The 24,188-nt window shown below is 50.0% G+C and overlaps 1 protein-coding gene across 1 annotated transcript in view; it reads right to left on the minus strand.

The window, feature by feature from the left end:
• The window catches only part of FBF1 (Fas binding factor 1), an 81,582-nt gene that overhangs the window by 16,818 nt on the left and 40,576 nt on the right, over positions 1-24,188 (minus strand). Inside the window, exons 11-23 of the mRNA XM_040437198.1 lie at positions 18,583-18,716; positions 18,398-18,500; positions 17,504-17,896; positions 14,297-14,386; positions 14,117-14,202; positions 13,921-13,958; positions 13,346-13,435; positions 13,145-13,245; positions 12,455-12,661; positions 11,967-12,074; positions 3,665-3,804; positions 2,420-2,538; positions 2,027-2,149 (exon numbers count right to left, since the gene is read on the minus strand). Coding sequence (XP_040293132.1) covers positions 2,027-2,149; positions 2,420-2,538; positions 3,665-3,804; positions 11,967-12,074; positions 12,455-12,661; positions 13,145-13,245; positions 13,346-13,435; positions 13,921-13,958; positions 14,117-14,202; positions 14,297-14,386; positions 17,504-17,896; positions 18,398-18,500; positions 18,583-18,716 — 1,732 coding nt within the window. The remainder of the gene's footprint in view (positions 1-2,026; positions 2,150-2,419; positions 2,539-3,664; positions 3,805-11,966; positions 12,075-12,454; positions 12,662-13,144; positions 13,246-13,345; positions 13,436-13,920; positions 13,959-14,116; positions 14,203-14,296; positions 14,387-17,503; positions 17,897-18,397; positions 18,501-18,582; positions 18,717-24,188) is intronic.

Raw genomic sequence — 24,188 nt, forward strand, 5'->3', positions numbered from 1 at the left:
ACACTGAGTGACAATCAATTTCACATGCTGTTGTGCAAATGGGATAGACAACAGGTGGAAATTATAGGCAATTAGCAAGACACCCCCAATAAAGGAGTGGTTCTGCAGGTGGTGACCACAGACCACTTCTCAGTTCCTATGCTTCCTGGCTGATGTTTTGGTCACTTTTGAATGCTGCCGATGCTTTCACTCTAGTAGTAGCATGAGACAGAGTCTACAACCTACACAAGTGGCTCAGGTAGTGCAGCTTATCCAGGATGGCACATCAATGCGAGCTGTGGCAAGAAGGTTTGCTGTATCTGTCAGCGTAGTGTCCAGAGCATGGAGGCGCTACCAGGAGACAGGCCAGTACATCAGGAGACGTGGAGGAGGCCGTAGGAGGGAAACAACCCAGCAGCAGGACCGCTACCTCCGCCTTTGTGCAAGGAGGAACAGGAGGAGCACTGCCAGAGCCCTGCAAAATGACCTCCAGCAGGCCACAAATGTGCATGTGTCTGCTCAAACGGTCAGAAACAGACTCCATGAGGGCGATATGAGGGCCCGACGTCCACAGGTGGGGGTTGTGCTTACAGCCCAACACCGTGAAGGACGTTTGGCATTTGCCAGAAAACACCAAGATTGGCAAATTCGCCACTGCGCCCTGTGCAGAGTCTGGAGACGCCGTGGAGAACGTTCTGCTGCCTGCAACATCCTCCAGCATGACCGGTTTGGCATTGGGTCAGTAATAGTGTGGGGTGGCATTTCTTTGGAGGGCCGCACAGCCCTCCATGTGCTCGCCAGAGGTAGCCTGACTGCCATTAGGTACCGAGATGAGATCCTCAGACCCCTTGTGAGACCATATGCTGGTGCGGTTGGCCCTGGGTTCCTCCTAATGCAAGACAATGCTAGACCTCATGTGGCTGGAGTGTGTCAGCAGTTCCTGCAAGACGAAGGCATTGATGCTATGGACTGGCCCGCCCGTTCCCCAGACCTGAATCCAATTGAGCACATCTGGGACATCATGTCTCGCTCTATCCACCAACGTCACGTTGCACCACAGACTGTCCAGGAGTTGGCAGATGCTTTAGTCCAGGTCTGGGAGGAGATCCCTCAGGAGACCGTCCGCCACCTCATCAGGAGCATGCACAGGCGTTGTAGGGAGGTCATACAGGCACGTGGAGGCCACACACACTACTGAGCCTCATTTTGACTTGCTTTAAGGACATTACATCAAAGTTGGATCAGCCTGTAGTGTGACTCCAAATCCAGACCTCTATGGGTTAAAAAATTGGATTTCCATTTTTTTTTTTTTTTGTGTGATTTTGTTGTCAGCACATTCAACTATGTAAAGAACAAAGTATTTCAGAAGAATATTTAATTAATTCAGATCTAGGATGTGTTATTTTTGTGTTCCCTTTATTTTTTTGAGCAGTGTACAATGGGCAGGCACTAGGAGGCATAACTACCATGGGCAGGCACTAGAGGGCATTCTACTGTGTGGAGGAACTAGGGGGCATTCTACTGTGTGGAGGCACTAAGGGGGCATAACTATTGAGCAAGTTGGGGGATTGTATGGCGACTCTGTGTAGTCTTAACTAGCTGTAGGATGGGGGATTGCAGGGAAGTTGCTTGAGAGGCGATGGGCCAAGTCTTTTCTAGTTACACCCATGGTCACTGTCACTACAATCTGCTCCTACTGCAGAGACACAGCTATCTTAAAATAAGTGCAACATTGCTGTGAACCCAGAACTTTATCAACTAGCAAGTCCCATCTACAGACAACTTGTAATTCCCCATTTATCAAAAGATATCCAATTCATATCTGTATTTCGCAATTTTTTCATCTTTTATCAGTTGTTTATTGCTATCTCTCAAGAGAAGGACATAAAGGGATAAGTGGATTCAAGTCTCTTTTTCTTCCCCATTGTGAAATAGAAACCTGAATTTATGGAAATTTTTTAAGCGGATCACAGAAGGTACCGTAACCCCCACACATTACAATGATATTCAAGAATCACAAATAATAATGTGAAAAAGGAGTTCTCACCTTCGCCCTTTCCAATTCCTCTCTCTCCATTGCCATCTGATGGGTCATGATTCTCTTCTCCTCCTCGAGGGAGCGCTGTAGTGACTGCACCTTTGCCTGTTCTGAAGACACTCTCCATCGTTCCTGCCAAGATCAAGTACAGTTAAGGCTGGGTTCATGTTTTTTAGAAGCTTTTTCGTTGCATTTTTTATGAAAAAACCCCAACTCCAGATGTTAGTTGTAAATCTATGGAAATTATGAAACAAAGTAGACACATGCATTTTTATAGCAGTGTTTTATTTTTATTGAGGTGTGCTTTTTTGGGTCAATGGCATTTTTTTTTTTTTTTTTTAATCCTACCATTTTCTAAAAAAAAAAAGGTCACAATTCCCAGTAATCATCAGGGCATATTACCTGTTCCAGAAGACGACTCTGCTCATTCAGCCGAGTCTCCATATTGGTTATGATCACCCGCAGATTGTTCCTCTCATCCTCCATATCTTTCTGCTGTCGTGTCAAGCGTTCCTGTAGTGCTGAAAAAAAAAAAAAAAAATAAGAGAAAAAGGTGAAATCTGGAACAGAATGGCCATGATGTTGATTTTAAAAAAATCTACAGAATGTTCATTTTTCTAAGTGGAAAATGTCTGCCGGATGTGGAGGAGACATGTAAACTCTCATCCACTAGCCTTGTGCTGTAATCCACTGCGGATTCCATCTGTGCAAATAGGTAAAATCTGCCGTGTGGGTATCTGCCCTAAGGCCTCTTTCACACGAGCGTGTGCGCCCCGTTGGCGTATTGCGGACCGCGTTTGCGAATCCGCAATACATGGCTGCCGTTCCGCGGGCATTCCGCATCACGGATGCGGACCCATTCACAATGGGTCCGCAAATCCGGAGATGCGGAATGGTGCTTCCGTGGGGTTTCGTCCCGCAAAAAGATAGAACAAGTGAATGGGTCCGCGATCCGCTGCGGCTGCCCCACGGACTGCGCTCGTGCATTGCGGCCCACATTTTGCGGGCTGCAGCACGACCACGGGGCGCACACGCCCGCGTGAAAGAGGCCTATAACAGGATTCTTTACTTGAAGAACACAAAAGGTTCCTTTTAAATAGACCAATGATCATTTAGACTATCGGAAATGAGCGTTTGTATAAACATTGGGTGTGTCGTTCCGTCAGCACCAAAAATCATTGTTCCTGCGCAGCAGATGTACTGTCTAAACAGTGATGTGCTGCAGAAGGAACAATGATTCTCTATGGGGACAAGTGATTGCTTGTCCCAATACAGAGGAGGTAAATGCAGCCTTCATCTCCGCTGATGATCAGGCAGTTATCAGTGACGTCTATTTCATTCCCTAGAATCTGCCTCAACATCGGTCCATCTAAAAAGACCCTAAGACTATGGAACTCTCTGCCAATTTAATACAGGTCTGGATAAATGGCACTCGTATTAGACTGCATGAGTCGAGTTGTTATCCAAGGATTCGTTCCCATATTAGAGTCAGGAAAGTTTTTTTTTTTTTTTTCTACTGATGCAAATGAAACCTCATGAAGGTATACGATAGTCTCCAGTTGCACACAAAATTTCTTGGGACTTAAACATGGCCGGATGATGAAATCTAGTTTTATAACCAGACCTGCGTGTAGTTGGTTGCCGTACCTCTCAGCTGCCCTTCTCTCTGACGGGCTCCAAGTTCTAACTCCTGGGATGTGTTTACTTGGGTGCTTTCCACTCTCACTGACAGATCACTGAGCTTATGCGAGAAAGACTCCATTTGCTCAATGATGCCATTTAAAGACCTGAGAAACATCAAGAGAAATAAATACTATGAACGCAGAAAAAATAATCGAAACATCGTCAAGAAAAGCAACATTTCGTATAAAGGTATATTTACAAGGCTATATAGGATATCAGAGTAGTGCAGGTTCTGATTGAAGAGAACAGGTGGGTGTATGGAGGCTTTTTTTTTTTTCAGGCAATGTTGCATGGAAAAAAGTGTGCATATTAGCATTTGTCAGCAAAATTACCTTTTCTCGCTCATTATCATTGGGGGACACAGGGCCGTGGGGTACAGCTTGCTGCTGCCAGTAGGAGGCGACACTAGGCTAGAACTGTCAACTCCTCCCCTGCAGGCCATACCTTCTCCAGCCAGGAGAGAGCATATCAGTTTTAGGGTCCATTCACACGTCCGCAATTCTGTTCCGCATTTTGCGATTCATTCATTTACCCGCACTTCCGGGTCCGCATTTCCGTTCCCCAAAAAAATAGAACATGCCCTATTCTTGTCCGCAATTGCGGACAAGAATAGGCATATTCTATTAGTGCCGGCGATGTGCGGTCCGCAAAATGCGGAACGCACATTGCTAGTGTCCGTGTTTTGCGGATCCCAGGGCTCCAGATGGCGACCAAAATGGTCGCCAATGCGACTTGGAATTGCAAAATGGCGACAAGACTTTGTAGTCTTGTCGCCATTTGCGCCTAAACCCTCCGCTGCTCTGCCTCTAAGAAAAAAAGGCTTTCATCCAGCAGAGACACGCTGCAGCCGTCTGCTGGATGAAGACCTGCTCGCTCACACTACTCGGCATAGAGGGTGGGCGTGGCTTGGGTTCCCGCATCTTGTGCTTCCGCTTCTAGCAGTCTGCTTCTGAATTCACAAGTCTGTGAGATCCCGGCCCGGAGTCCTGCTGAGTGCAGGAGCGCACGGCGTCATTGGTTGCTATGACGCCGTGCGCTTCCTGCTGCAGCCGCAGTACAGTTCTACACTGGTATAGATCATACCAGTGTATTACTGTACTGCAGCGGCAGCAGGAAGCGCACGGCGTCATAGCAACCAATGACGCCGTGCGCTCCTGCACTCAGCAGGACTCCAGGCCGGGATCTCACAGACTTGTGAATTCAGCACTCCTGCATCGCAAATCCCGTCAAGCTCCCAGCAGACCTTGGGTTCCCACTGGTCACTGGTCTCTACTTAATGGTCCAGTCTCCACAAGCAGGAAATGCCAGGAGACGCCTGCTCAGCCAATCACTAGCTATGGCGCTATACTTTTCTCGGCCAGTGATTGACTGAGCTGCCGAGACCAGTGGAGAACCATTAAGCATTGAAATAGGAGTGGCAGGGGATCAGTGGTGGTGAGTATTGATTCTTTTTAAACCACCCTGAGCACTGTACTAAAAATTTTGCCTCCCCTGTCAACTCCTTTTAATATTTTTCCAAATCAGCACTAAATGACATATGTACAGTTACTGTCTGATTTCTAGTGTGTTCCTGGTTTAAGCTGTCCATGCACTAATGATTGACAGCCTTGACACCTTTTTTTTTTTTTTTTTCTGGCACCTATAACAGGAGTTAGATTATTTTCAGTCATTGCAGGTGCTAATGGCCTAGTAAAAAAGTAAATTAAAAGCTCATGGTACGGTACTGTTCACAGACCTGCCTCATTGGGCATGTACCAGCTGACTTTATCAACATGCACTGCTTAAAGGGGTTATTGTGTCCTCTCAGACTTAGGCCTCTTGCACACGACCGTATGCATTTTGCGGTCTGCAAAAAATGGTTCTGCATAAAATACGGATGACGTCCGTGTGCATTCTGTATTTTGCGGAACGGAACAGCTGGCCCCTAATAGAACAGTCCTATCCTTGTCCGTAATGCGGACAATAATAGGACATGTTCTATTTTTTTTTGTGGAACAGAAGTACTGACATACGGAAACAGAATGCACACGGAGTAACTTACGTTTATTTTGCAGACCCATTGAAATGAATGGTTCCCTATACGGCCCGCAAAAAAAAAAAAAGCGGAATTGACATGGAAAGAATATACACGTTCGTGTGCATGAGGCCTTAGACGGCTTATATGCTCCTAAGCATCCCAGCTATATTATATATATTTTAAATTTGGCGACTAAAAATTTCATTTGGCTCCTAAATTTTTCAGGTTAGGAGCCAATGGTTCCTTCATATTTTTTTTTGTCTGGAGCACTGGATCCGCAAAACACACACGGACGTGTGAATGGACCCTTAGCTTAGTGTCCGTAGGAGGCAGACCTCCCTGCCTTAAGCAGGGTGGCTTCTTCATTTGATTTTTGATTTTTCCGTTTTCCCTTTTAGGTTTGGGAAACAGAGTCGCCCAAGCCTCTCTGTTATCCCGGGGAGCAAGGCCGGTGTCGGATTCCCTCACCGCTCGACCTCCCCACAGAAGCAAAAAGGAGGATCCAGGGCAGCCCAGCTCCCCTGCTTCCCGCCAGCCAAAGGGTCACCTAAGGCCGCCAAAATACAAGACCCTCTCGCCATTCCAGACTCCTGCCACTCCGGTGCTAAGGAGGTGACCCTGCTGGAAGACATGACCCTGCGGGTCCAGTTAGGGAGGGTGAAGACAAGAGGATGAAGATGGGGTGAGTAAACCGGCGGAGGTAAGTACCCCTCCCCCCCTTCCTGCTCCCATTCGGCACATACCAGGGTCTAATCCCATAATAATGGCGGCAAAGTTGGGGGACATACAGCGTTAACTGCGCCCTTGGCCGGCTGGGTGGCATTGGCAGCGGTATTTCAAGGCAGCACATCAGGGGTTAACAGGGCCCAATACTTGGTGGGCCATATTGCACCGCAAACAGAAGATCACGGACGAGCCCCTAACTGAAGGGGTTAATTCATTTTTGCCAGCCCGAGGCCTCTACAGGAAGTAGGCCGCATATAGTCCCACCTGAAGGGAGGGCTTACGATGCCCGCCAGAACACGGGAGCGGAGCCTCTTTCTCCCGCGCTTGGTCGAACATCTCCTCAGCAACTGCACCTGCTGCACAGCGCACTGGTGGGACAGTTAGTCCCTTGCCCCCTGGCGATCTGGTAAGACAGTTAACCCCTTCCAGCCTAGAGTCTAGGCAGCAGGTTTAGAACCAGCCATGTCCAAACCAAATGGAGCACCCCACAAGCCATTTACTACTCATTATCATGAGTGTACTAAATGCAAAACTAAGTACCCTCGCTCCCAGCCGGACCCTGTCTGTACGGCATGCATGGCGCCCAGTCAGATTCTGCCCTCCCAATCCACGCATCCGGCTGACCGCCCTATAACCGTGACTCTGGACTGGGCCCTTGCCCTTTCCCAGGCAGTGGAGGACCTGACAAAAGTATCCCAATCCACCATTTTGTCTTATGGGTCGTTTGGTTGATAACGCTCCACCTATGCAGTCCGCATCTACCGCGGCTGAGCATTCTAGCGGCAGACATGCTAAAAAACTGCCTAGAGCAGGACATCTCTCCTCCTCTGAAGCCTCGGCATCCCCTCCCCCAGCTGGGTAACGCTCAGACACATCCTCCCTCCTTGCTGAGGTTCTGTCTGATGGGGAAATTGGGGACTCAGACTCTGATCTGGATGTATAACAATCTTCCAGGATTGCTTCCATGGTAGACAGTTTGGTCACAGCGGTCCTGGACACTTTCCAAGTACAAGATGCCTCTCCCTCCACAGGTAGTCAAGGGGTGTCATTTCTCGGATCCAAACGTACTCAGAAGTCCTTTCCGCTGCACGATGACTTCTCAGTAGTCATTTCAAAAGCATGGAACCGGCCTGATAGTCGCTTTACCACTTCTAAGCGACTAGATCTGCTCTACCCTTTTCCAGCAGACTCAGTGTCGAAATAGTCCTCTCTACCGAAGGTGGACCCTCCAGTCGCCCATCTGGCCAAACATACCGTCATTCCGGTGGCTGACGTCTCATTCCTTCAAGACCCAGTAGACCTCCGCATGGAATCCTTCTCCAAGTCTCCTTTTGCGGCAAGCCGTTCGGCGCTTCGCCCCATATTTGCTTCAGCCTGGGTAACTAAAGCGGTGTCGGAGTGGGCACTCCGCCTGGAGCAGGACTTGGAATCAGGCGTCCCTAGGGAGGAGCTCAAGTCCTTAGCTCGCTAAATCTCGCTGGCAGGGAAGTATCTTTGTGAGACTTCCCTTGATGCAGGCACTCTAGTAGCCCGCTCTTCGGCCCTTGCGGCATCCTTGAGACGTAAGTTGCGGCTAAAAACCGCTCCCTCACACGACTTCCTTTTGCAGGATCCCGATTGTTTGGAACCAGACTGGATGAAATCATTTCTGAGGCCACTTGAGGAAAGAGTACTCTCCTCCCACAAGGGAGGTTTAAGCTCTCCTTCCGCACTAAAGCTTTAAAACGCTGGTGCTCCTTCCTTTCGCCGTTTCTCAGCTACTAGATGGGCAACAGGCCCTGACTATGGTTCCACCACAAGGGGCCAGCAGACAAAGCCTTTCTTCCGACCCCAGCCAGCCTGGCAGCAGCGATCAAAGTCTTCTTGTCCTTGTGCCAACAAGCAGTCCTCAGCATGAAGAGGCGTCCCCATCCTCGCGGGTGGGGGGTCGTCTCCTCCTGTTTCAGGAGGTCTGGCGGACCCACATATCAGATGCGTGGGTTCTAGAAGTGTAACCACCGGTTACAAGATCTAATTTTCTTCGGTCCCTCCGGAACGCTTCTTTCTTTCTCGTCCACCCACCGATCCGGCCGGGCAGTCACCTTTTCTCAGGCCATCCAAATGCTCCTCGTTTGGGGAGTATTCTCCCCGGTTCCCCCGTTGGAACAATTCACAGGTTTTTACTCAAACCTGTTTGTGGTTCCAAAGAAGGAAGGGTCAGTTCGCCCGGTCTTAGACCTCAAGTTTCTGAACCGGTTCCTCCAGACTCAACATTTCAGAATGGAGTCCCTTCGCTCCGTGATTGCTTCACTGGACCGAGGCGAATTTCTTTCCTCAATAGACATCCAGAACATGTACTTACACGTCCCGATTGCCCCGGCGCATCAGCAGTTTATCCGCTTTGTCATAGGCTCCCTTCATTACCAGTTCGTTGCCCTTCCCTTTGGTTTGGCGATGGCGCCACGAATCTTCACAAAAGTACTCGCTCCCCTCCTTGCCTTGCTTCGGTCCAGGGGCATCACCTTGGTTCCTTACCTGGATGACATTCTGGTGAAGGCGCTGACATTCGATCAAAACAGGGAGAGTCTGCAAATCACTCTGGATACCCTGACTCTCTTTGGGTGGCTGGCAAACTTCCACAAGTCTTCGCTTCGTCCCTCCAGACGGATCACCTTCCTTGGAATGATTCTCGACACGGAAGCGGCACGTGTCCACCTCCCTCTGGACAAGCGTCTATCCCTCCTGCGGTCGATCCGCCTTCTTCTCCGACACAAACGTCCCTCGATTCGCAGTTGCATGCAAGTCCTGGGGTTAACGGTAGCCTCCTTCGAGGCGGTCCCGTTCGCGCAATTTCACTCCAGCTCCTTCCAGCTGTCAATTTTATCATCTTGGGACAAGTCTCCGGACTCCCTGGACCGTCACATAGTCTTGTCTCCGAAGGTGCGTTCGGCCCTCAGCTGGTGGCTAGCGACCCCAACACTACTGTCCGGGAAGTCCTTCCTCCCGGTCTCATAGACGGTCATCACCACCGATGCCAGTCTCCAGAGGTGGGGCGGAGTTTTCCCACCTCGAACAGTTCAGGGTGTATGGTCTCTATCGGAATCCAGACTGACCATCAACATCCTGTAACTCCGGGCCATTCACCTGTCCCTCCTTCATTGGACCCCCCTCCTGAGAGGCCGGCCGATCAGAATCCAGTCGGACAACGCCACGGCTGTGGCATATATAAATCACCAGGGCGGAACCCGCAGTCAAGCGGTGATGGAGGAGTCGGCCAAGATCCTGCGATGGGCGGAGAAACATGTGCCAGCTCTTTCAGCGGTCTTCATCTCGGGAGTAGAGAATTGGACAGCAGATTACCTCAGTCGGACGACCGTGGACCTGGGGGAGTGGTCTATGCATCCCGAGGTATTCGAGGCGATCTGTCTCCATTGGGGTTGACCGGATGGCGTCAACCACAAACTTCCAGTCTTCTTCTCACGCACAAGGGATCACAAGGCATATACCAGACGCGTTGGTAGCGCCATGGGACGGGTTCGCCCTGCTGTATGCATTCCTCTCCTACCCCGACTCTTGCGCAGAATCTGGACGGAGACATCCAGACGATCATCATCGTACCAGATTGGCCCCGTCGAGCGTGGTACTCTGACATAATCCTTCTTCTGGGAGACGTACTGTGGCCCCTCCCGCTCAGGGCCGATCTCTCTCAGGGGTCTGTCTTCTACCAGAATTTACAGTCGCTTCTTTTGACGGCATGGCTGTTGAGACCGCCATTCTGAAGAAGCAAGGATTCCCCGACGAGGTGATCAGCACCATGATCAGGGCCAGGAAGCCGGCATCGTCCAAGATTTATTATAGGACTTGGCTTTCTTTCCTGCGGTTTTGCGAGGAACGTAACCTTCCCCTATGCAGTTCTCGCTGCCCACCGTTCTTTCCTTCCTGCAAGCAGGTTTGGACGTTGGTCTTGCCCTTAGTTCCCTGAAAGGTCAAGTCTCTGCACCGTCGATTTTTTTCCAGTAACCCTTGGCCTTGAAGGGCCCGGTTAAGACCTTCCTTCAGGGGGTGGCTCACACCGTCCCCCGTATCTTCATCCTGTCCCTGCGTGGGACTTAAACCTCGTACTGGGGGCACTACAAACGGCCCCCTTTGAGCCTCTCCACTCAGTGCCGCCCCGTTTGCTCTCCTGGAAGGTGACATTCCTAGTGGCTATCACGTCCATTAGGCAGGTTTCGGAATTAGCAGCGCTTTCTTGTAATGAGCCCTTTCTAATTCTGCACTAGGACAAGGCGGTGCTTCGCCCGATTCCTTCTTTTCAGCTGAAGGTAGTCTCGACCCTTCATCTTAACCAAGATATTGTTCTCCCTTAGTTTTGCCCTTCTCCATCACATCCTCGAGAGCGTGCTCTCCATCGGCTTGACGTGGTGCAGGCACTGAAGATTTATTTATCCGTCACCAGTTCCTTCCGGCGTACAGACGCCTTGTTAGTCATCTCTGAAGGCCCTCGCAAAGGCTTGGTGGCCTCCAAGGTGACGATCGCTAGGTGGATTCGTTCGACCACCACCGAGGCGTACCGCTCCCGGGACAAGGTTTCGCCCCTCAGCGTCATGGCTCATTCAACCAGGGCGGTTGGCGCTTCTTGGGCTCGCCGTCACCGGGCTTCGGCTCCCCCACTTGGTCCTCCTTGCACACGTTCACCAAGTTCTACCAGGTGCACTCTTTCGCATCGGCGGATGCTGCATTGGGCCGCAAGGTCTTGCAGGCGGCAGTGTCCTGAGCTTCTATGAGGGAGTTTTTTATCATGGGTGTGGGCTCTTCTCTCCCCGTGGACTGCTTTGGGACGTCCCATGGTCCTGTGTCCCCCAATGATAACGAGCGAGAAAACGAGATTTTTGTGGACTCACCTGTAAAATCTCTTTCTCGCTGAGTTTTCATTGTTGCGTATTTTTATTCTTCTTGTTTCGGTTTCTTTCTCCTACTCCTACTGCTTGGGCACAAACTGATATGCGCTCTCCTGGCTGGAGGGGGTATAGCCTGCAGGGGAGGAGTTAACCTAGTGGCAGCAGCAAGCTATACCCCACGGTCCTGTGTCCCCCAATGAAAACTCAGCGAGAAAGAGATTTTACAGGCGAGTCCCCAAAAATCTAGTTTTTATTGATATTAACTAATTTGCATATTATCCCCACGAATCACTGCCTGAAAATAAGTCTTTAAACACATATTGGGTCTCTTCAATGAGAGACAGTCCAACTCTTCAGCAGGGAGAGACAGGGACTAGGCATGCTAGATTTCACCATAAAAATGCCCTGTGTCTGGCAGCAGCTTATCTGCCTCTCACCAGTGAATGAAACATATAGGCTCGGCTCAGGGTACATGGTTATGAGAATGGTGGGGAAGACAGATGCTCACCGAGCATCCATCCATCATATGATTGTGGCCATCTTTAAGCAAGTACAGTATCAGAGACATTCAGGTATCCTTGTACGTCTATAACTAACATAAAATGAATCAGTTTAGCCAGTGGATAATGCAGGAGAAGAGACAAACCTTGTGTGTGAAGAAGCGCTGGTCACTGCATTTATTTCCTGATCTTTCAGGCGTTTGAGCCGCTGCAGTTGTTCTTCATGGTCTTTGCACATTTCCTGGACAGACACTCTGAAGGATGAAGAATGGGGGAAAATGAATTGTAACACTTTTAAAGGGGTTATCCGGGCCCATGATACTGATTAGCTATCCTCAGGATTGATCATCCATATTGGATCAGTGGGGGTCAAACACAATATCCCTACCGATCAGCTGTTTTAGCAGCCATCTCCACTTTAAATAACACAGAAAGCTCTGCCCGCTGCATAGTGGCCATACCAGATTGCTACACATTGAATGGATCTTTCTGGCTCCATTGACTGTATTATCTACGGTGCCTGTTGAGAACAACTGATGGTGGTGGTGGTGGGGGCAGGATAGATCATCAATACCAAGAGTCCCTTTAATTGCATAACATGACAGAATACATTTTATCAAGCTGTCCCTCTCACCTCTGAAGTTCTCGTATCCTTTCTATTTCCAAATCCTTTTCTTGTTGAAACTCTGTGAGTTTCTTCTGATATTGAGCCAGCAATTCTGCTTTCTCCTGCTCTGCACTCTTACAGCGGGAAATGTATTGTGCAGAAAGCTCCTGGTTCTCCTGTTGTAGACGATTCTCTCTATGCCGGGCAGAATCTTCCAGCAGCTTCAAGCGATTTCTATGAAAACAGATTTACAAAAATAAAAAAAATAAAAAATTGCTTGAAATTTAAAAAGTAACTACCGTAAACTTTTATACAAGTTGTTTTTAAACTCTTCTAAATAGCCCCAAAATAATTTTTGCTATATACTTTATTAATGAATTATCTTGTTTTGTAACTTTAAAAGGTATCAAAAGTTCTTGATAGTACCTCTTCTTAAGACCATCATTCCCGTACAGCGCTGGCTTGTCAGCACTGTACAGTGTATGGATTTCTGCTGCTGTAGAGAACTCTGCACAGATCGTTCCACCTGTCTGCACTCTCCCCAAGCTAATTCTGGCACAGCACATCGGTACCCTGTGCCCTGTACTGATGTGCTCTGCCAGGTTTCACCTGATTGGAGTGGGCTCCTGCCTGTGTCCACGCTCCTTTCAGCTCAAGGCTCTCGTACTGATGTGGTATAGAGATGCTCAGTGCACTCTCACACATTTTTCCAGTTACCTGTGTGCGTTCTCTATTAATTCAAGATCTTCTTTGTGCCTCTGTTGCAATGTCTCCAGTATCAGGTTTTGCCGTTCACGCTCCAGCTGAAGTTTTCGTACCTGTAATGCGCACACACACACACAGCATGAAACTATGGGACTTCATTGATCGGTGATCATGACATATCCTTCCTAGTTTATATGGCTTCAAATCTCATACCTGAGCCTCAAGATCCAGCAACTTGTTTTGCAAGACATGACTATGAGATTCCTTCTTGTCGTCTTGGATTTTAGATGGAACAGTAGACGGCTGCAGGACAAAAAATAGGAAGCAATGAGTGTGAGCACTAGTGAGCTCAGGCCTATGAAAATAGCGGAACCTCTCCAAAAGTACCACCCTCTTAGAAAGACCAGAGTTCCACCATATATTATGCATACTAGTCATTTCCTTTGGTAAGTTCAACATATTAGAAAACCACTTTTCAATTAAATTTTGGGTGGTGATGTGAAAGAAGTTTCACTTTACCACTGCATAGAGTTAAAGGGAACTTTTCCACAGTTTCATGCTACCTGAACCAACAAGGTCCCTTATTATAGAAAGTATTGGTTTACTCAGAAGTGCAGTGGACACTTCTCTCCATGGCTGACTTGTCTTTAAACCTATGCCTTCTGTACAAACTAGCTCTGTGCAATAAAGAACCTGTCAGGATTTCATGTTCCCTGTGGTTTGGCCATCATGAAAATTATGGCAGGTTCCTTTCAAAAGACAATTGTACTTGATTATTGATCACCAACCTGAGCTCTGTGTCTGTTCATTTCTGAAGTAGCTGGAGCTGTAAAATAAGAGATTGCAGAGATGAGCTGGAGGAACAAAGATGCAGTTGTAGAAGGATTAAAGATACAATGCTACCACCATCACCACACACACACCATAGAACTCTGCGGAGACTATAAACCATAAAAAGAAGGTAGATGATGCTGGCCGTGGTACCTGGAACAGGATTTTCCTTTTGTCTGGAAGATAAAGGAGTGATGGAGGATGCTGCTTTTCCATCAATATCCCAGGGTAATGGAGCTCTGTGATATACAAATGTATGATTTATTGAAGATGGCCGACTAGAGAATGTGCTGCATGCAGAGATAAAATAGTCTGACACTCAATAATACCTACCCAGATGCCTCTGCTAAGATTGGAGAGGTCTCTTGAATGGTCCTGCCATGGTCTGACTGTTGGGTGGTGCTCACAGACACTACTGGACCACTGTGTAAAGAAATAAAACCATCTTATGCTGCAAAGAGTTTCTACACATATGACACTGTCAGGCATCGTTCAGTTTCAGGCATATTGCAGCAGGGCTGTGGAGTCGAGGAGTCGGAGTCAATTTTGGGTACCTGGAGTCGGCAAAAAATGAACCGACTCGACTCCTACTAGATTTAAATTGGAATAAATTTTAAAAAAGCAAGTTTAAATGTCCCAATTCACAAAAAGTTATAATTAATTACCGTATTTTTCGTTCTATAAGACCTGCCCTTATAACGCACCTAGGTTTTTGAGGAGGAAAATAAGAAAAAAAATATTTTGAACCAAAAGGTGTGCTTTTGGTGGGTTTTGAACTAATGGTGGTCTGTGGATGGCACTGTTATGGGGGATCATTGTGGGGGCATCTGTGGATTGCACTGTTATGGGGGCATCTGCGGACGACACATATACAGCATCTTATCTTATGTGTCATCCATAGATCCCCCCCGTAAGAGTGTCCCTGTGTAGTGAATGGGGGCCGGCATCTGTTTCTGTAATGGCAGAGGGGCCCGGAGCCTGCTTCATTCATAAAGTGGGCGGAGCAGGCGCGTGACGTAGTGAGCTACGCTACTAGCGCCCACCCGGCCTCCTGACTGCCAAGAAGTTAGTAGTAAGTAGTACAGCGCTAGATTTAAGATGATTGGAATACTTTAACAATACCCACAAGTTAGATATGATTACCGTATACTACAGTGAGCGGGGCCCGGTGTAGTAAAATACAGTGACTGCATCGGGCCCCGCTGCCATTACAGAAACAGATGCCGGCCCCCAGCCCCTCCTCCCTCTCAGCCTATTCACCGAATGGTCGCAGCATTCGCCCCATAAGACGCACTGCTATTTTTTCCCCCACTTTTGCAAAAAATACGGTACTTCTCTACTGTAAGAATAAAGGCCAATGCATGCAGTGCGTCACGTTGCCGCAAAACGAACACGTTAAGTGACCATGAAGAAGCATGCTTTTCATATGCTTCACTATATGGCACACAACGCACAGTTAAGAAGCGGCAATACTTTCCGCTGTTACAGGGAACGCAACGCCCATGGTTAACCTAGCCTCTCACTGATAACTGATTAAGTAAATATGTTTTTTGCAGGACTAGACACTTGTATAAGTGAAGGGAATGGATAGTCAATAGTTCAAGACTGAAGCTGTAAACCATTTGAAAAACTGCTGTCATTCAGCTAAGGCTATAAAAACTTGTAAACTCAGATTGTTAGCTTAAACTTTAAACATGACTATGGGATTCTACTAGGGAAATCATGTTTTACAATAAATGCCCCTTCCCCTGCCCCGTCCTGGATCCCCCCACTGCCCTATCTTCAGCAGAAGATCAGCACACAAAGGAGAAGGCAGCAGCTTTCTAGCCAGTAGTTCTGGGGTAATGACATGTATGTTGCCTTTCTTTCCTTCAAGGAATGTATAAAATACATTTGCATATTAAATACAGAGTCGGGGAGTCGGAGTCGGAAGTACCAAAAACTGAGTCGTCGGAGCATTTCTCTACCGACTCCACAGCCCTGTGAGGATGGCGAGCTGTACTGACAACCACTTGCCGAAGCGGGGATGCCACTGTGTAGGGCACATAACCGTAGATTACTCACAATATTATTCACGTTAGGCATGACAACAGGGTGATTGAGGGAATCTGAATTCCAAGACAGCACTCAACTGAATATGACATATTACAGGAATAGAAGCATCTGAGGGAGGGAGATCAGCTGTCCTCACGTCAGCTCGCTGAAATATCCCCTTTGATAAAGTTGTCTTAAAGGTTTTTTTTCCCGGATTCAGAGCTGAACCCAGACATATCCCCATTTTCACCCAGGCAGCCCCTCTGACATCAGCATTGGAGCTGTATCACACAGGGCAAGGGCTGTTTGTTTATATTTTTACACTTCTAGGCAGAATTCTCTGCCTAGCAGTGTTCCCGGCACTGATGGGTGGGCATTAGCGCTGCCCTAGCTGTTTTATAGGCCAGGGCAGCATTAAAACCAGCCCATTAGGGTGTCCTTGTAGATGGTAGATTAAATAACAGCATATAATGTCAATCAGCTGCTTCTAAGGCCACCAGGATATTGTCATGCATTAAACGAGGCATGGACTCGCGGGGCAGGGATGTAATACTACCACTTTACAAAGCGTTGGTGTGGCCTCATCTGGAATATGCAGTTCAGTTCTGGGCCCCAGTCTCCAGAAGCGTCAAAGCTTCTTTACTGTAAGAACTGTGAATCTGTGGAATAGACCTCCCCAGGACGTGGTCACAGCAAGAACAGTGGACAGTTTTAAAAAGGGTTTAGATGAATACTTAAAAGTAAACAGCATTAATGCTTATGAAAACGTGTAGAAATCTGAGTCTCACTTCCTTTTGGGATTCGCGTCCCCACCTATCCATAGGTTGAACTTGATGGACTTATGTCTTTTTTCAACCGTATTAACTATGTAACTGGTTTCCCGGCAATGGCTCCCCGGCCTCGGCTGTTCTCCTGGGCTCCTCCGTTTTGATGCCGTATACAGCAGACACATGGTTATAATTCACCTGTACTCACGATCCCACCTCCTCACCAATAAATGATGGGTGCTGGTGTATCAGCCTGTATACTTGGTGGCTGTCACTCATTGTTGAGGGGGTAGGAGGAAGCCCAGAGATTAAGGAAAAGAGCTAGGCTCATGAATACAGCAGACTCATAAGTCTGCAGACAGAAAACTGGGGCAGGATGCTTATTGCAGGTGTTAATAAACTGCAGATATCCCAAGTAAATAATGTATACACCGAGTGATGGCTGACACGACAAACCTGCCATAATCATTCTCCGTAATCCAGTTCATAATAGCTGCAATTCGCAATATACGAGATATAAAATACAAACAATGGATGAGTCTTAGGCAGAGTTCACACTTCAGTTATTTCCATCAGTTATTGTGAGCCAAAACCCGTAGTGAAGCCTACACAGGGATAAGGGATAATGGAAAAATCTGCACTTATTCTGTGTTTCTTGACCCCGCACCTGGTTTTGGCTCATAATAACTGATGGAAATAACTGATTAAATAACTAAAGTGTGAACTCAGTCCTACCCACCTGCCTGCAGAAGTCTGTTTTACACCATTCTGAGTCTGGACTTTTTGTTCTTCCTGTTTTTGAGCCTTCTTCCGAGACAGGGCAGAGGTCAACCACTCATCATCTTCCTGTTGTACAGTGGGGGTGTCAGTCTGAGAGGTTTTTGGTTGGGGGGCCAATCTAGCATCTGTTTTAGTTCCAGACGGTGGTCGACCAGCAGAGCTAGGTGTGACAGTGGAGGGTCGAGGAGGATCTCTTGAAGGAAGTGAAGGAGTTAGATCGGGGACATCTTCATCCTTTAGACCTAACCAATCAGCTCCGCTCTTCTCCCCCCTTGCTGGGCTCCGGGCCACAGGGGTGGCAGAGCGAGATCTTGCATCAGGTTTCATGGCTCCATTACTTTCTGCAGAAAATCTGAGTGTTGATAAATGATAAATGTGGAGATAAACAAAAAGTCACAAAAGTTTAAAAAAAAATGCAGACTTAGCAATGCTTTTCCATGAATGGCGTCGCCCACAGCCACTGGCTGTATAGGGAACTGCGGCACAGCTGAATTCATTTGAATGAAAAAATGCTGCAGCTCCATGCACAGGAGGTATCTGTGAGCGCTGCTCTGCAGGGAAAGACAGTGCAAGGGCGTGCAGCACTGAACAAGTGCTGGGACCCCATCCCAGGATTAGTGGATGTCCCTGCAGTCTGACTCCGGCCATCATAAAGTAATGACTTATGAGATAAAGGAGTGTAAACAGAGATGAGGAGGGGTACCTGAACCGCAAAACAATTCTACAGTTTATTCTATCAAGTGTATTATTTTTTAAATTTAGGCATAAATAAAGGTGTTTTTTTTCCACTTGGAAAACCTCATTAAAGTAGACAACCTGGACAAATGAATGAGAAAATATACTGATAACATACCTGACTGATGATCGCCGCGATGGTCGACCTTCTGGACTGAATGCCATAGTGGGTTGGTAGGAGCCAAAAGCAAAGTCATCATCTTTTAACGAATTCTCCTTTTCTGTCAAAAGGTTCCCTATTATTGTGCATGCTCTCATGACACACATATCACCACCCATGACTAGAGATCACATTTCTCTCACCTGGCATCTTCTGGTACTTGGGATCCAATATGAATTCTTTCTTTTCCCCGGTTAGTGGCCTCTCCAGCAGTTTGGCAGAAGTCCCCCTCCCTAACAGCTCATCAAATTTGGAACGTGCGGGCTGTGGTGCAGAGCTGGAAAAACGAGATTTTGTGAAACTCACCTGTAAAATCTGTTTCTCGCTTGATTCATTGGGGGACACAGACCATGGGTATAGCTGCTTGCTGCCACTAGGGGGCGACACTAGGCTGAAAACTGTTAGCTCCTCCCCCGCCAGCTATACCCCCTCCGGCCAGGAGAGAGCCTTCAGTTTGTGCAAAAGCAGTAGGAGAAGCAGAAGGATATAACCACATCAACTAACTCCACGGTCAACTGACCCAAACGGGGGTGGGTGCTGTGTCCCCCAATGAATCAAGCGAGAAACAGATTTTACAGGTGAGTTTCACAAAATCTCGTTTTCTCGCTTATATCATTGGGGGACACAGACCATGGGACGTCCTAAAGCAGACCCTGGGGAGGGAACACCAAACAGAGTGAAGAAGGTAGAGACCCTCGTAAAAGTCATCACACCGCAGCCTGCAAAACCAGGCGGCCCAGAGCGGCGTCCGCAGAAGCGAGAGTGTGAACCCTGTAAAACTTTGTAAAAGTGTGGAGGGAAGACCAGGTCGCGGCTTTACACAACTGGCGTCGGTGGAAGTGAGCCCAGGAAGACCCAAGTGCCCTGGTAGAATGGGCCGTGATTCCCGGAGGGGGCGTCCTGTCCCGAACGCGGTAACATTCCAAAAAAGTGGAGGGAATCCACCGGGAGATCGTCACCTTTGAAGCTGCTAATCCCTTCCTAGAACCCTCCGGAAGGACGAACAAGGCGCCCGTGCGCCGAAAGGGGGCCACGGCCGAAAGGTAAATCCGCAGAGCCCGCACTACGTCCAGACGGTGTAATGACACCTCTCTCGGATGGGAGGGCCTAGGGCAAAAGGACGGAAGGACAATGTCCTCATTGAGGTGAAAAGCCGACACTACCTTGGGTAAAAAGGAAGGGACCGGACGGAGGACCACCTTGTCCTGATAAAAGACCAGGAATGGTTCACGGCATGACAGAGCTGCCAATTCTGAAACCCTTCGTATGGATGTGATGGCCACCAGGAAGGCCACTTTCCAGGACAGCAGGTGGAGGGAACTCCCAATACCAAGTTGAGATCCCACGGATGAAGCGGAGGACGGTAAGGCGGAACGCCCTGAAGGAAGGTCCTAACAGGACCCAGTCCCGCCAAGGATCGCTGAAAGAAAATGGAAAGGGCCGACACCTGGCCCTTCAAGGAGCTGAGCGCCATGCCCAATTCCAGTCCGGACTGAAGGAAGGCCAAAACGACCGGCAGGGAGAAGGATCTGGGAGATAGGTCCCGCTCCTCACAGAAACGAAGAAAGGACTTCCAGGTTTTATAATATATCCTGGAAGAAGTAGGTTTCCTGGCCCGAATGAGCGTCCGAACCACTGCATCGGAAAAACCCTGCTGTATATAAACTCGGGTGGAAGACGGGCCCTTGCGACAGAAGATCGGGTCTGAGAGGGAGTGGGAACGGAACGTCCCCTAGCAGGAGGACAAGATCAGAGTACCATGCCCGGCGCGGCCAGTTCGGAGCGATTAGCAGGGTCTGAACGCCCTCCCACTTGATCCTGCAGAGAATCCGAGGCAGGAGGGACAGCGGCGGAAAGACATAGAGGAACGTGAACCCGTCCCACGGCGCCACGAGCGCGTCCAATCCACAAGCTGCTGGATCCCTTGCGCGGGGCGAAGTAGCACGGAAGCTTGTGATTGAGGCCGGAGGCCATCAGATCCACGTCCGGCCGCCCCCAGCGATGACAGAGAGCGTCGAACACTTCCGGATGGAGAGACTATTCCCCAGGGTCTATCGTCGTCCAGCTCAGGAATTCTGCCGTCCAATTGACAACCCCGGGAATGTGGACCGCCGACAGGGCCGGAACATGGGCCTCCTCCGGCCTGAGAATCCTCGCCGCCTCCGACATGACATTCGAGCTGCGAGTCCCCCCCTGATGGTTGACAAAGGCCACCGCTGTGGCATTGTCCGACTGGACTCGGACATGAAGGCCCCACAGGAGGGGAGACCAATGGCGCAGTGAGAGGAAAATTGCACGAAGCTCCAAGACATTGATGGATAGTCTGGACTCCGACGGAGACCATATGCTCTGGGTAGTCCGAGTGCCGAAGACTCCTCTCCAACCCTAAAGACTGGCGTCGGTCGTAATGACCGTCCATCTGATTGGAAGGAAAGACTTCCACATCTCCAGGTGAGTTGGGGAGAGCCACCAATGGAGGTCCGACCGAACCTGTTGAGGAAGGGAAAACAAACGATCCAAGGACTCCTGGGACTTGTCCCAGGTCGAGAGGATCGCCCGCTGAAAAGACCGGGTGTGAAATTGAGCGAATGTTACCGCCTCGAACGAGGCCACCATAAGGCTCAACACCCGCATACAAGTCCGGAAGGAGACGGGGGATAGCGGGGGATAGTGTCCAAAATGATCTGCAGACTCTCCTCGCACTGCCGGAACGACAACGCTTTGATGAGAATGTCGTCCAGGTACGGAATCAAGGTGATGCCCCTGGAGCGAAGAAGGCCCATAAGCGGAGCGAGCACCTTGGTGAACACCCTCGGCGCAGTCGCCAGACCGAATGGCAGGGCGACGAACTGGTAGTGGTCCGAGTGGACCGCGAAGTGCAAAAAAAACCGCTGGTGGGCGATCACGATGGGGACGTGCAGGTAGGCGTCCTGGATATCCACGGAAGTTAACCATTCCCCTTGCGCCAAGGAAGCTATCACGGAGCTAAGAGACTCCATGCGAAAACGGTGCACTCGAAGGTAGCGGTTTAACCTCTTGGAGGTCCAACACCGGGCGGACCGCTCCCTCCTTCTTGGGCACAATGAAGAGGTTGGAGTAAAAAACGGAAAACCGCTCCCTCGCAGGAACGGGGGAGATCACTCCCCTGACCAGCAGATCTTGAACCGCCTGAAAGAAGGCTCCCGCACGAGACGGCTCCCTGGGGGGACGGGACAGAAAAAAAAATGGTTTGGAGGCATGGATTTGAACTCCAACTTGTAGCCCAAAGTGACCACCTCGAGCGCCCAGGCGTCTGAGATGTGGGCCTGCCAAACCTCCTGAAAATTAAGGAGCCGACCCCCCACCCAGGAAGGTGGGGGCACACCTTCATGCAGGGGATTGCTTGTCAGAGGAAGAGCACTAAGGCTGCGCTCGGGAACGCCAGACGGGCTGGGGCTTGAACGTAGGCTTCCGCCGTTGCTCCTGGGTGGGCTGCCTCGCGGGCGAGGGAGCTGCCGGACGGGTGCCTGTGAAGCGGCGAAAAGACTGGCGAGGCGCGGAAGGACGTGGTCGAGAAGAACGCTTGGGTTTGGGCTGCGGAAGATGGGTGCTTTTGCCACCCGTGACCTCAGAAATAATTTTGTCAAGTTTGGGCCCAAAAAGACGAGAACCAGCGAAGGGAAGGGAGAGAAGGGAACGCTTGGAGGAAAAATCGGCCTGCCAGGCCTTTAACCAGAGTTCCCACCGAATGGAGACATCAAAGGCAGAGGAACGCGTGACCATGGAGCCCGCATCCAGGGCCGCCTCGCAAAGGTACTTCCCCGCCTGGGATATCTGGGCCGCCAGAGCCTGGAGGTCTGTGCGGGAAAGGTCCGAATCTAAATCCTGATGTAAGTGCAGGGCCCATTCGGAAACCGCCTTAGCCACCCACGCCGAAGCAAAAATGGGACGGAATGCCGAACCGGTGGCAGAAAAAAACGACTTCGCCAGCGATTCGACACGCCGTTCCACGGGGTCCTGCAGAGAGGAGCCGTCCGCAAACCGGAATAGTGGTATTCTTGGCCAGGCGAGCCACCGGCGGGTCCAACTTTGGAGGGGAAAACCACTTACTCACCCAATCCGGGGGGTACGGATAAAGAAGGTCCAGCCGCTTGGGGATCAGGAAACGTGAACCCGGCTGTTCCCATGCTTTAGCGGTGAGAACGGAAAAGTCGTCATGTACCGGGAACGACTTGCGAGCCTGTTTGCTACGCAGGAAAGAAACTCCCTGGTGACTGGAAGAGGGGCCCTCCTCTTGAAGTTGAAAGGTGTCCCGGATTGCCGAAACCAGACTGTCCACTAAGGCGGCCGTCTGGGATAAGCGGTCCGGATCTAGATCTGTGTCCGACTCGGCGAGTTCTCCTCCGGACGAATGGTCCACAACCAACGAGGACGCCCTGGACAGCGAACCGGTGGGAGGAGGAGAATGCATCCGAGGAGGAGGGGCGTTCTTGCCTGGGACGCTTGCTGGGGTGCCTGCTACTGGATGGTGCGCCCTGGGAGAGAGCAGGTTGCGCAGGTGACGACGTCTTCACCAAGCGACCCATTAAGGAAAGGGTGGATTGGGAGATCTTAGACAGGTCAGTCACCGCCAGGGACAGGGATTTGGTCCATTCCGGTTCCATACTTCCAGCAGAAGGGTGCACGTCAGTGGACTGCGACTGAGGTGGCACGCTCAGGGTGGCCTGGCATGAGGCGCAGAGGGGGTTCGTCTGACCCCTAGGAAACTTCACATTGCATGAAGTGCAGGCATAATGGGTAGCCCTACCAAGGACCTGGGGCGCAGGATCTGCTGGGTCCGACATGACCGGAGGCAGGGAGCCAGAGAGGGTATAGAGGAGGGGAGCAGCGCTGGTCCTACCAGAGTGGAGCTGAGTAACCCTTGTCAGAATGTGTCCCCAGGTGCAGGATGCGGCGGGGAGGTGGTCTGCGGCAAGGACGATCCTCTGAGGGGGAGACGCGCGCACTGCTGATGCACTTTCGAACGGAGCAGGCAGGCGGAAGCGCTGTGAAAAGCGCGGCGGGAAAATTAGGCTCCGCCTCCACCAGCCGCACGGCCGAAATACGGATCGACGGCGCGAAGCCCCCCCCCCACCCCCCCCGCGATCCGGGGGAAAAGGGTTCTTCGGCCGAGGCCAAAGAATGAATGGGAGATGTCTCCCAGGGCCAGAAAATGAGGGGGGAGGGCGGCGGCAAGCGCATCGCTGAAGCCACTGAGAGGAAGGCCGCATAGGAACGCTCCCCGATTAATCCCCCCCCTGTGCTGGCATAGCCCCTGCGGCAGGTTCCCAGGTACATTGATCGTCGACAGAAATTGAGGGGGGAGGGCTGACCAGAGTGATTTCCAGATAGATAGAGAGTCCAGCCCCTAAGCATCTCTGGGAACACAGAATACAGACAGACATACTTACCTGTCTTCATCTGTGTTCTTCACCCAACAGATATGGACCAGCGGTGCCACCTCTTCAGTCCCTGGCACAAGTGACAGGGACCGGGTTGGAGGGCGGGAATAGGTGGCCCCATGGCTGGGGGGAGCAGGAAGGTCAAGCCCTCCTGGTCCACTTTGTCTTCTTGTGGGGGGCAGAGCGGTGGAATAAGCGTCACCGGTCAGCCCCCACCCGGGATGCAGAGCTCTTAGTAGCCCTGGACCCCCAACCTAAATGAGAAAATAAAAATAAAATTTTTAAAAAATTCTTAAAAAAATAAAATAGCAGCCACCCTGCAGAGTAGA

Source organism: Bufo bufo, chromosome 6 (assembly GCF_905171765.1).
Source record: "Bufo bufo chromosome 6, aBufBuf1.1, whole genome shotgun sequence".
NCBI classification, from domain to species: domain Eukaryota; kingdom Metazoa; phylum Chordata; class Amphibia; order Anura; family Bufonidae; genus Bufo; species Bufo bufo.